This window comes from Ambystoma mexicanum, chromosome 6q, assembly GCF_040938575.1.
Source record: "Ambystoma mexicanum isolate Mex_15411 chromosome 6q, UKY_AmexF1_1, whole genome shotgun sequence".
Classification (NCBI taxonomy): Eukaryota; Metazoa; Chordata; class Amphibia; order Caudata; family Ambystomatidae; genus Ambystoma; species Ambystoma mexicanum.
Genome location: NC_090937.1, coordinates 125,038,161 through 125,052,202, shown reverse-complemented (window position 1 = coordinate 125,052,202; position 14,042 = coordinate 125,038,161). Strand labels below are relative to the sequence as shown.

Here is a 14,042-nt window from a genome sequence, read left to right as displayed (position 1 = left end):
GTTGATTGATGCAGGCTCGTTGCTGCCTAATTACTTCACTGGCAAGAGTCCGACAGGTAAGTATAATGAGTCTTTTGAAAGGTTCTTTAACTTCGTTCCTTTCCTTCCTTCCTTAGATGATGGCTGGCGTCCGGGGATGGCAGCGTGCTGCTGAGATGAGTAGCGCTGAAGGTGAGTGAGCGCGTGATGCACGATGCACCCCTTTCGTATTTGTATTGAACTGAGTTATTTTTCTGTGTCTTTTAGGTGCCGCCACGTTTTCAGCGTGGATGCCGGTTATGAAGAAGAAATGCGGTGAGCAAGCGCGGTATGCGGCGCCTCTAGATGTCTCCACGCTAACCGGGAGTGTCTTTTCTCTCTTGCAGATGGATGAGAAGTTCCGGAGACAGTTACCCCAAAGCGGCTGGGATTCAGGTAAGCGTTTGAAGCTCGTACAGTATTTAAAAATAAGCGAAGATTTGCAGAATACTTACTAATGCCTTTTTTCTGTTCTTTTCCCTTTTCCTTAGGAAGCAGCGTGCCGGGATGGGAATGACACCGCCGGAGATGCCCACAAAACAGAAGGAGCGATGAATGATGGGCAGAAGCGCCGCAAGGTAAGGCTGTTCCTAACGGTGTTCTTGCAGGAGCTGAGCGCAGAAGAAAGATGCAGGCCTACTGGAGACCTATCCGAACACGGCGAGTGTCACGCTGCAGGTGCAGAAAACGCAAAGCATGTTTCTCAGCCTGGGCGTGGCTTAAATAGTCTCTGGGTATCCCAGGTGTCTCTGGGCTGAACCACACCCAAAAGACTAAACTGCACATGCAGTTCTGGGAACCGAAATATGTGGGGGCATCCATCTTGTCCCCATCAATGCACTACAAGTCCAATCCCCAATGTTATCCTATGGGAGTGAGTGAGTCTGGTGGCACAAGCGCCAAGTCTGACTACAAGTGGGTCTTTGGAGGGATGGAGAGGCCCTTGAGGGCCATGTAGGTGATCATGGCCTGGCTCCAGCCTGACATCTTGGAGGGCTGGGGACATGAGAGGCAGGAATCATGACACCTATTGCCACAACTGCTACGAGTCATCAGCCAACTCAGACGGTACCAGTGCAGGATGATTATCATCGCACCAGCATGGCCGAGGCAGATCTGGTACCCGGACCTTCTCAGCATGTCAGCGTCCCCTCCAGTCCAGCTGCCAGTGGTCGCAGATCTTCTCGCCAGGGAGGGAGGCGCAATTCTGCACCAAAACCCAAGGGTGCTGAACTTGAAGGCCTGGCTCCTGCAGTGCTAGAGTTTGGTGGTAATGAGCTGCCGGCAGACTGCAGGAAGGTCATCGCCAGGGCCAGAGCATTCGTCGACTTGGATGTACTACGGACGCAAATGAAAGCGTTTTGCAACTTGGTGCTGGTCGCAGAAGATTGACCCTCAGAGGGTAGCGGGCCCCCCAAATTCTTCCGTACTTGTCATTGGCTAAATCGGGGCTGGCGCACACCTCCATCAAGGTGCATCTGGCAGCTATCTCCGCTACAACCGATCTCCAGGACTTTTTTCCCTTTGGTCGTACCGTCTAGTCAAAGAGTTCATCAGGGGACTGTTCCGTTTCGTTACCACCGGTGAAGGCTCCGGCCCCGGTGTGGGAATTCAATGTGGTATTGACTAGGCTCATGGGGCCTCCATTCGAGCCTATGCATCAAGCTCCGCTCAAGTTTGTGTCTTGGAAGACAGCTTTTCTCGTGGCCATTACCTCTGCCAGAAGAGTAGGTGAGATCCAGGCCCTGTCCTGCAAGCAGCCTTATTTGACGTTCCATGAGACAAGGGTGGTGCTGAGGACATACCCCTCCTTCACGCCCAAGGTTCCATCGGAGTTTCATCTCAACAAACCCTTGGTGTTGCCTGTGGCCCGCTCAAAGAGTTTCCGGGAAGACTTCTCAGCTTTTTGTGAACTTTGGCCCTGTGAACCATTGGAAGGCCCTGTCCAAGGCTTCCATTTCCAGGTGGCTCTCCGGCTGCATGACTCATTGTCACCGGTTGGCAAACCGACCGCTGCCTGGCTATCCGAGAGCTCATTCTACCAGAGCAATTGCTGCTACAACGCTGTTCCTGTCTAGTGTGCCCCTGCTGGACATTTGCAGGGCTGCTACCTGGAGGTCGACGCACACCTTCACGAAATTGTACTGCGTCGACAAGGATTCCAGGGAGGAGTCCAGAGTCAGCCAAGCAGTGCTGTGCAACCTGTTTGCTTGAAGGTGAGCCTGGTGAGGAGGTAAACGATTGCTTCTGTAGAGCCTTGCCACCTCCCGTGGTTGTGTAAATATGTACTGCTGTGTATTCTTTATTCATGAGCATGTGAATCCATGCCAGACCCCATGCTGGAGAAGGAACAAGTTATTTACCTGTAAATGTTGTTCTCCAGCATTGGTCTGCACGGGTTCACATGCGAACCCTCCCGCCTGCCCCTCTGCGGCTCTTCTCTTGGTCCTAATTTATGTGCTACCAAATCTGAAGATGGCTGCCAGAGGAGTGTATTAGGGAGACGGTAGGCATTGGCTGGGGGCAGTATGACCCAGAGCTCATTGATTGGTTTATAGGAGAAAGACCGTTTATAAACGAAAGTGAAACTGTTTTTTTCTTTTACCGAGAATTCCCAGCCTGACTGGGAATATTCATGAGCATGTGAATCCATGCCAGACCCATGCTGGAGATCAACTGTAACAGGTAAGTAACTTGTTCCTTTTGCATGCCTCTTTGGCCACATCATATCCCCTACCTCCAATTCATGTCAGGCAGTCTCTTATCAGTACAAGATTCTCGGAGGTAAGTAGGGTTTTAAGGTTGTATGCCAGGCTTATGTGTTGCGCGGCCAAGCGTAAGATGTTTATGCCGTTTCTAACCTGAGCTTTCCTTTTCTCTTGCAGGGATGGCCTGGCGGCGTCTGATGGAGAGCGGCGATCCGAGGACCTGTCGGCGGGTGCCAGATGGATGGATCCGTGAGGATGCTGGAACAGGTGAGGATTCTGCCTGTCTCCGATGGCTCTGGTAATCGGGTAAGAAGCTACATACTGCACGCTATGGGTTTGCAGAGTCTGGTAAGCTGCGCTTCGAGCGATGGTATGGCTGGAGTCAGGTAAAATGCGCGCTGAAGATGCAGAGTTGGAATCGGGTAAGTGGCGCTTCGACCGATGGTATGGCTGGAGTCCAGTAAGATGCCTGCTGAAGATGCAAAGTTGGAATCGGGAAAGCTGCGCTTCGAGCGATGGTGTAGCTGGAGTCAGGTAGGTGTGCGCTGAAGATGTTCCAGAACCTGATGAGGAGCGTGCTGAGCTAGAAACAGGTAAGAGCTTCAGACGGTGGTAAGCGTTACGCTGAACACAGCAGACCAACGCAAAGCGCCTGCATGCGGGTGGGGCTGGCTTAAATAGCCTGGCCCCAGCCACTCCCCTTTAGCCCTGCCATGTGGCTCCACCTTGCCACTCCCACAGACTTCTGCACATGCCTTTCAATGCTTTCAAATGGCCACACCCGGCCTGGAAGCACGTGCCCTCGACATACAGTGTGCAGAGCACACTTTCTTATGAGCCTGGCGCCAAAGGCGCCAGGACTGGGTCCATTTGGACCCTTTGGAGTATAATGGTAATAGCCCTTGACCAGTGTCCATGACACAGGCTCAACAGCCCGATTCCTTCTTTTCAAAGACATGTATGTACGCAGAGAACAATTTTCTCTATCTCTAGCATACACCGTCCCCATTTATAAATCACAGGTCTTACCCTAGATCAAGCATTGATAGATATTGGCAGCACCGTGTTTAAAGAAGGCATGAGCTATGTAGCACTATCACGCCTACGTGCACTTGAAGGACTATTTCTAGTTAATTTTGATGCAAGTAAAGTAAACTCTGATATTCCTTGCATTCTAGAATACAATAGACTACGTGCACTCTACGCATCCCATCTCAAAACCTACCCTGTTCCTCAAAAAGCAAAAGTTTGTAAAAGAAAACTAGTTCAGACTGAAATTATACAGGATCTGACAACCACACCTCCAAAGAAATTAAAAGAAGCTAATACTTCATTAATGACCACAACCATTGAAGGATCTACTGCACAAACAAAACCAACTACCTCTTCAAAGAAACAGTGCACACTTCCAACAAATGACTTAGACACAGGACTGTCTGGTCCATTCAAATTTACAAATACGACTGGTGTAAATTGCTATGCAAATGTAGCAATCAATATTTTAATCCAATTTCCACCAATTATTGAAAACATTTACTTAATCGGGACAGACCAATTATGTTTGCAAATGGTAGACCTTCACAGAAATGCAACCAACAATCCTGACAACACTTAGTGTTTCTGGAATAAGGCAGGAATTGGACTACTTTGCTGGAATGGTCAGATTCACTATAAACACACAAGAAGAGCCACAAGAATGTCTAATGTACTTACTGCAAGTACTGGAAAACAAAAACATACCTATAGATGAAATCTTCCAGATTTCATATATGTGGAAACATACATGCACTCTCTGCAGCCTTGTGGCACAGGAACAAGTCCTTAATGAACGCTTTGTGTATGTATCCATACCTAATTGTGAATCCGTTCCATTTCAGCAACTTGTACAAAATGCAAACCATGGCAGATTATGTACTACTTGCAATTCTGATAATCGTTCCACCTTACAAATACAGTCACATAGTGAATATGTAATAGTAATGTTTTTGTGTTACAATGCAGATGGAACCAAAAACAACTGCAAGCTGACTGCATTCACACATGGACAAGTATCACTTGGTAAGAAAACCTTCACAACAGTAGGCATAATCTACCATGCAGGAGCCACAACCAATGCAGGTCACTACACTGCATACATAAAAAAGAAATGTGGATGGTTAGAATGTGATGATACTTTAATTACTCTAAAACAAAGATTACCAGCAAATCTTGTAAATGCTTACTTAGTATTTTTAAGAACAAAATGTATTCACTAATCGGAGTATAAACATCTGCAAAATGTCCTTAATTACCTTTAAATCCATAAACTAATAGAATAACACGACAGCTATCTAACAGTGAAAAACTATAAACGAAATACGCCAACTGGTATCTAGCTACAACCAGACAACTGCAATGTAAATTTTTCTAAGGAAACCCTACAACACTTAATACGTATAAAAATACCCTCAACAACTTCAAAACTATCAACAGTTAAAATACGCCAATAGGTATCTAACTGCCCTAAAATTCTGCAACAACCAAATTAATACTGCTAAAATGCAACAAGAAATAAACAGTTAGAATACTCCAACAGGTATCTAATTACGATAGTACCACCACTTCCAAACCAAAAACCATACACTTATTCAATTCGTCCTACTGATATCAAACACCGAAAAATCTTGTACCATAACGTAGAAAGTTATTTTTTTAATGCTACATGGATTTTTTTCCCACAGACCCAATGATTTTACGAACAAACACAGGAACTGGACAAATTGCACAGTACACTGGTTTGAAGCATAGTGCTTGTAAAGTACTAACTATGAGGGTCGACAAAGCACAGAAATGTCTACTATGCAATGCAATAACTCATTACAAACTACCTTAACTAACATGTGATCTTTTCTTTTATCACAGAGAATGAAAAAACAATATCTGCTCCAATTTCTTATACCATGAGAAAACTGCATACAACCTCAACAAAGCAAACATTAGTATCCAATGATTGGAGTCACAAACACTGCAACATAACACACCCATGAAAGCAAACACCTGACCACTCACCACAGCCCAAAATGTTTGCTTGCATGGGAGTCTGATGCTGCGGTGGTTGTGACCAGTGCCTACGTTCTTGGGTGCATGGCATGGACAAAACACTGCATACAGCCTCAACAAAGCAAACCGTAAGTATACAACGATTGGAGTCGCAGCCACTGCAACATAACACACCCATGCAAGCGAACACCTGACCACTAACTACAACCCAAAATGCCTACAGTCTTAGGTACCAATATTCTGAACACAATCCAACAAACCAACTACCACATACCATGTCCACTGTCCTATAAATACTATTACACTACTGGCAACCTTTACACAAACATTTAAAAACATACCCCCTATGCAGCCCACATACCAGAGTCAAAATGTTTGCTTGCATGGGTGTGTTATGCTGCGGTGGTTGCACCCAAGGCCTATGGCCTTCGGCCATGCACCCAAGACTCTAGGCCCTGTCCACAACCACCACAGCATAACACGCATGCAAGCAAACACCTGCCATCTGACCACAACCCAAAAACATAACACAACCACATCAAACCCTATCCACTTCACTTGGCATACTAATAAATTACTTCAAGCCAATACATCAGAGCATAATAAAATACCCAGTAGTGCAGTCAATGGTTGTGTGTTTGTGCATTTATATAGCGCTACAAACCCGCAGTGCCCTGCCTGGGATTCGAACTTGCTTCTGCAGGCTCTGCACAGATGTCAAAGTGAGCGTTCTACTTGCTGTGCTATCGGACCTATGGTATGTCTGCGGAGAGCCGCTGTGACCGCGGACACCGCAATCACATCACAGCCTTTTCCAACCTAAACAAATGCTGCATTTGACCCATCCCTCACTCCCCCACCCTCCCAGCCATTTTTCCACACCAACACACTCCCCAAAATTGGATTCCTGCTCTGTTCCACGCTGTGCTGTCTGTGCATGTTTGCGAATCCAACATGTCGGGCGTATTGGGAAAATGTGACGCACCTCACGCTTCACTCCAACCAATCAGCCAACACGTTGCCTGTCCGCGGACATGACGTACACGCGCCAGCCAATCAGTGTCCTGTCAGCGGAGCGAACAGGGAAGTGTGTCTGCGAACCGGACACAGGATGTCACTAATTTTTTTGGACCTACTTTTTTGTTTTAAAAAATACTACTGGACGGATTTCCACCAAATTTACAAAAGCACGCTTTCGAGACCAAGCCATCGCTCCTGCCGCAAATTTGGTGAAAATCTATGCAGCGGTTTCGGCTGTAGGCGTGAGCAATGTTTTTCTCCATTCAGCCTATGGGGAAAAATACATTTTGGCACCCTCCCTCCCCTTGACCAAACCTCGCCAAACTTTGCAGTAAAATTCAGAGTGGGCCATATACTTGTTTTGCAATGTTTGGTGAGGATTCGTCCAGAGGGAGCAAAGTTATAAGCCGCCCAAATAGTGCTCTTCCTATGGGTTTAGCAACTTAACCATAACTACATGGCCGCTACCACAGGCCATGTAATATACATATATATATTTTACTGGGCCTGCGGTAGCGGCCCAGTAGTTATGTTTAAGTTGCTCATCTCATAGGAATAGCACTTTTTGGGCATCTTATAACTTTGCTCACTCTGGACGAATCCTCACCAAACATTGCAAAACAAGTATATGGCCCACTCTGAATTTTACTGCAGAGTTTGGTGAGGTTTGGTCAAGGGGGGTGCAAAGTTATAGGTGGGGTCCCAAAATGTCTTTTTTTCCCATAGACTGAATGGAGAAGAAACCTTGATCAGGCCTACAGCCGAAACCGCTGAAGGGATTTTCACCAAATTTGCGGCAGGAGTGGCCGCTTGGTCCTGAAAGCGTGCTTTTGTAAATTTGGTGAAAATCCATCCAGTAGTTGTTTTTTAAAACGACTAAAAAGTAGGTCCCAAAAAATTGGTGATATCTATATCCATCGGACGCGCCCACTGATTGGATGGTGGAAAGTGTGAAGTGCGTCAGGTTTTTGGAAACACCCGCCATCTTGGATTCACGGACAGCGGCCGGTGTCCGCGGACATCGCAGTAAAAATATATTAAAAAACACAACATTGCATTTGTCAAATTTATCAAATAATCTCTGGGGAGGTGAGTGGTGATGAGGATGGGATGGGATATGGCTGCAAGAAGCAAAAAAACTGTTATTTTTCACCAAGAAAGTCTGCAAATGGTTCGGATGTTTGCAAACAGTCCTGAGAAGTTCGCGGGCACCTCAGCATTACAGGGTTGGTGAAAAGCAGTTCTTGGATGGCTTATAACTTTGGCACTACTTAATGAAACTGCGTGCAATTTTGCAATTCTATTCCCGACCTGATTCCGAATGAGTTTGCAAGGTTTGGTGGGATTCTGTCAAGAGGGGGCAAAATTAGAGGGGAGGTGCTAAAATAATGTAAAGGCTTATAGGTGCCATTTGACGAATCCACAATTAATTTGGCAAACTGATAACCGATCTAGATATCATTTTTTTTGCAAAGTTTGGTGGGATTTTGTCAAGAGGGTGCAAAATTAGAGGGGGGGTCCCAAAATACTGTAAGGGCTTATAAATGTGGTTCCATTTGACAATCTACACAAATGTTTGCAAAAAGATTATAGATCTAGATATAAATATTTTCGTAATGTCTAAATGGATTTATTCAAGTGGGGCTAGGGTATATGACTATTGTATGTGCATACATTTGATACTTTTGAAAAAATTTAACGTGGCTGGATTTCCAGCAAACTTGTGTAAGGAGCATTGGCAAGGACTTGAAAGCATGGTTTTGCAAATATGCCCGTGTTTTATTTTTTGACAAGTGTCATAATGTAGGTACAAAAAATAGTGATATACCTTTGGTGACTGAGGTGTAGCCTGGTTCCATGCGCAGTGCCCAGATTGTCCGGGTCATGGACTTAAGGTCATGATCCGGACAATCTGGCTACTTGCCATGACCAAGAGGGACAACACATGGGGTTAAATTGGCCATGTCCACCTGGTACTGGCTTTGTGGTAAAGTTTTTCGAAATTGGGATAAGTTTGAAAAGGAAGAAAAAGGTGCTCTTGGTAATATGGTCATAGGGTTCTCTTTTCGCCTTCTGCAGGCAGCCCTGGAAAGCGAAGAGGGGCCCTTTACGGAACCCCGCCTTCCCTTTCCACAGTGGCCATCTTTGAAAAGGGTTTTCCTTCGGCATCCTGGTGTAGGAAGAAAAATCCTTTTTTTTTTTTTTTTTTTTTAGCACCCCGGGTTCCCGCTTTGGGAACCTAGGGTGCTAATAGCCTTCATCCCCCATTACAGGGGCTGCAATGGGGGGATAAGGGTCCGGAGTCCTCGTTAGTCTCCCTTGCTTTGCTTGTGTTGATAACTTGGGCTGTTAGGTCGGTATCCACCGTTCCGGTCCATGGAACACGGGATAAACGCCACAATATTGCCATTAGCATAACACAAAATGCAAATGGAAATGTTGGAAAATCTTATTGAGTCTATGTACTTTACTGAGAAACATAAAGTAGATAGTCTATATGTTTTTTTTAGTTCTATTTTTAACTGTGAAAGGTGGTTCCTAAAGGAAGATTTCTCTTATTGTTTTTGGATGTATTTTTTTTTTTTTTTTGGCAGGAGAACTTAGAACGAAAGGTGGGGAGGGAAATGAGGGAAGAGGCACCAAACACTAATATGGAGGGGTAGGTGGACAGGGGAAAATGTTGCGTGTGTGTTATTTCTAAGGTAGGGGGCAGTGTTTCTCATGCTCCTTGATTACAGCAGTAGTGGTGTCTCTTGTGGAGGAGGGATGGCATAAGCTGATTCCATTTTAAATTAAATAGCAGTTTTGCTAAAAGTATGTACTGTGTACTAGATTGTTAATTGATGAGTAGGAATAGGTGTTGGAGCTTTGCAAGGGACATTTTGAAGTTGAAAGTTCCTAAATCAGTAGAAAATGCGGTTCTGAACTGTCCGCGAAGTACGGATCTTATTGCGTAGTGCGGACAGGTACTTGGACAGGTCATCATGCCGTGCGCCAGCGTATGGTCATGTGGCACTGTCCGGAACTTTAGCAATGAAGTCAGATGTTAGTAGACGTCTACGGATGCAAAACTAGTTGAAATTGTTGCAAAAAGCTTATAGAAGTGTTAAAAATGTTTCTAGAAGGTGGGAAATGGCAAAGTTTTAAGGTGACACTTCGTAAATTGGACACAAATATTGCTATATTGGGTAAGTATGATATTATTAAGTTGTAGGAAAATAGCATGCACTGGTAAAAACCCATGAAATTCACTGAACAAACTTAGTTAAGGGGACGTTATGGGTAAGTTGCACTAATAAAAACCTATCAAATTCAGTGAAAAAACTTTGTTAAAGGGACGTTATGGTTACAAGTAAAACCGAAAAACCACACTGAAATTCGGCAGTTATGGTAAGCTAAGCAACCATAACTTCGCGCCACCACCATGCACTGCTAAGAACAACACCCATGACATCACAAATATGATTGATAACATCACATGTCTAGCACCTTCTTTTCTTGTTCACTAACATATCTAGGCCAGGTGAGTTGATTCACTGACAGTCAAAAACTTAAAATTCAAAAGGTATTACATTTGTAGACGTTGCTATTCTCACATGTTCTTACAGTACTTTCCTTAGAATTCAATCTCATCTTATGATGCACATACATAGGGGAAGAAGCAGGCCTGAAACACAGCAATCATTTCTATGCGTAAAGATAATCATGTTGATTATACACAGTGTTCATGATACTGCCTCTTGTTTACTTACTTTACTCTCCCTGTATAAAGCCCCATATTTGTATACATTGTGGTCTCTTATTGTTCTGTGTGTAGTAGTACAATAACTGATGCATTATTACCTACTTCGTATATGTTTCACAGTATGCAAGAGTGTGATACAGAAGCATTCACTGTTTTACTATCCAACATTGGAAAATTAGAAATATTACATCTCTATGGTGCATGCTGCAGCCAATGCCTATGTTTCTGTATGAGTAGGTTCCTGTACTAGAAACAACACTGCAATGGAATGTTCTTTTGAGCAATACATTGCATAATCAAGTATGTAGTTCATCGCACATCTCCAGATGACCCCTGACACTGTTTTGCCAACATTACATTCACAACCCCTTGTAGGGACTTCTATGAAAAGTAAATGCACATGTGATGTCAATCATATTTGTGATGTCATCTTTGATGTCATGGGTGTTATTCTTAACCGTGCACAGTGGTGGCGCGAGTTATGGTCGCTTAGCTTACCACAACTGACGAATTTCAGGGGGTTTTCGGTTTTCCTTTTAACCATAATGTCCCTTTAACAAAGTTTTTTCACTGAATTTGATAGGTTTTTAGTAGCACATCTTAACCATAACGTCCCTTTAACAACGTTTTTTCATTGAATTCCATAGGTATTTATTAGTGCAACTTAACTAGAACGTCCCCTTAACAAAGTTTTTTCATTAAATATATATTGTATATATAATAGTTCTTTATCTCTGTTACTTTGCTCTTCCCTATTTTTTGATTGTCATCAGTACTTCTAATGTACCAATTCACTAATTATTGTGTGAAGCACCTTGGCGTATGGTGCTATAGAAGCAAAATAAATAAACAATGGAAGTCAGGCTAGTATGCGCGTTGCAGGACAAAAATAAATGCATCCACCCCACAACATGCAAAACACAGAATGAGTTGGAGGCAGAGTCCGAAAATGTCAAATGTGTTTGATTACTGGACTGGCGCTGCCCCCTCGTGGCTCTAATTGAGAAATACATTTCTGTGAAGACTACTGAGTCTGCAATGCGATCAGAGAGATTCAAGTAAGCTAAAAGGGGTTCTCCGGGTCTGCAGTTGAAACGCGTGCAAAGTCGGCACTAATTTTCTAGAACTCATGTTGATATATTCTCATTTTGGATTGGAAATGCGATTTATTGTCGGACTTGATGATTTTGCTTGTGTGATGTATTATTATAAGTTGCTCAGGTTTTGCCTTTTTTTCTGTCCTAGAATTTTAGTGTGATGCCTCTTCATACACACCTGGGAATGGCCTCATTAGCTCTGGCTGTAAGGCGGGTGGTGTGGTGCGTTCGTGCAGTGTTTCAAACTACCTCTCAGGGCCGTGTTCTGGAATCGGCGCCAGCACAGATCTGTAGCTCATTTTTTCCACCGTATACAGTACACCTTCGGGTTTCCTATATCTGTAGATTGCGCCCACTCGGCGAATCAAGCTGCTCATAATGTTCGTCACTTACAGAAAGTACAATAGAGACAAGTGGATTCATGTACAATACACGCTTTCTGTGTTCACAATTAAGCATTATATGTGTGCTGCAAACCCTGTTGGCGTGTTGAAAGTGGGCATTGAACGACATTTTGACTAACTTGGACTAATTTCACATATTTAAGCGCACGCGTAATGAGACTTTCAGTACTTTGTAAGATAACTGTCGCTCTTTCTTCAAACAGGGCGACAGAGTTGTGTTGTTTAGCCAGTTCACTATGATGCTGGATATTTTAGAAGTATTTCTGAAACATCACGGGCACCGGTACCTCAGGCTAGATGGGAAAACACAGATTTCTGACAGGTAAGCTCAGCATTGTTTTTCTAGTGTTTGATGAACGTTTCTATTCTTAGTCACCGCCAGAAAGACTATAGTATGTGCTCATGATTGCGTGATGAATATCCTCATCACGCAATGATGAGGATATCATCATTTTACAATTGTTTTGATTTTACAATTGTATATATCTACATTGCGGTGGGTGGGAGGGGTTATTTGTTAACTTAATGAATCTTTATCACTAAAGCGGTACAAGCATCACGATGTGCAACCAAAAGTTGTAAACGCCTCAAAGTAGTTGGTTAAAGTATGCATTCATTTTAAAATGTCCAAAGGAGCATACAGGTTCATTTTTTGTAGCACTGGTGTTGCTTTCACAAAAGTGCAGAATTCGCTGGAGATCTACATATGTGTACCAGCCTCCTTGGAGTGAACCGGTTTGGTTAGGAGAGCTAAATGGTTTCACTTCAGCCATGCACAAAAGTATTCTACATGTTGCGGCGGATTTAAGTGGAGAGGTGTCTTTCCTATGAATAAGCTTGAAGTGACCAAGCCTATCGAGGGAGTCAAAACCAATCTCTTGTCGTCGGGGGGAGGGTTGGCAGGGTCTTTCCCGAGGACTTTTTAAAAAATAATGGGTTAAACTGGTGCATTTCACAATACACTTTCTGTAAAACATTGGGCAAAAAGATATTCAGTTCGAAATTGGTTTTGTAGGGTAATGCATGAAAATATCCTATTGATGGCAAATTAACATTTCACAGGATCCATTTTCCAGTGCTTTCTCATGATGCCTTTGCTCACAGTATATGCCAGTTTATGAAATAAATGTCCTCCTGGCTGTCCTCATACATGTCCATACAGGCTGCTCCAATATATGCCACTATTAACCTATAAGAACATATTACTATTGGCTTTACCAATAATAAATGGTGTGCTGCTATAAGAACCCCCCCCAGACTGGTTGCACCAATATAGCCAGTATGGCCACGTAAGACCAGCCATCATGTTGGCTTTACCATTAATGCCAGAAAATGTTTCTGTGCACTGTTGGTGACTTGCCTATATTGGATATTTTCATGTGTTGCCCTACAAAACCTATTGCAAACGTTGTGTTTTTCTTAACCAATCTTTCACAGAGTGCACTGTAAAGTGCACCGTTTTAGCCCATTATTTTAATGTTCCTGGGGCACGGGCCCAAACCTTGAGTCATTGATTAGGGTTGCCTTGCTAAGCCTGGTTTCTCATGCTTATTCATGAGAAACAGTTGCGCCTCTCCAATGAAAAATTCAACAACCGCTGCAACCTGTAGATTACTTTTGTTGCGCTGAAGTGAAACCATTTACCTCTCCTAACCAAGCAGGTTAATTCCAAAGGGGCTAAAACACGTTTGTAGATCTCCATGTATTCCGTGCAACCTGTATGTATTTACAACAACCTCTTTCCAAATCTTCCTGCTTCTACTCTTCGACCTTTACAACTTATCCAGAACAGGACTGCAAGACTTGTCCTTGGCCTCAAGCCCAGGGATCGTATCTCTCCAGCTCTGAAATCCTGTCACTGGCTCCCTGTGGCTGCAAGAATCAAGTTAAAGACACTCTGCATCACCCACAAGGCTTTCTAGGGCCTGGTGATTGTATTTTTAAATCTTATTTAACTTCCCTTCGGTGCCTCGCCTCCCCTGGCGCATGGCGGCCGTAAGAGGATTCACGA

General features: G+C 43.9%; 1 protein-coding gene across 1 annotated transcript in view; it reads left to right on the top strand.

Annotated features, from left to right (window-relative positions):
- Nucleotides 1–14,042, top strand: part of SMARCAD1 (SNF2 related chromatin remodeling ATPase with DExD box 1) — a 1,912,998-nt gene that overhangs the window by 1,613,728 nt on the left and 285,228 nt on the right. Inside the window, exon 21 of the mRNA XM_069630562.1 lies at nucleotides 12,235–12,353. Within this exon, the coding sequence (XP_069486663.1) occupies nucleotides 12,235–12,353 (119 nt within the window). The remainder of the gene's footprint in view (nucleotides 1–12,234; nucleotides 12,354–14,042) is intronic.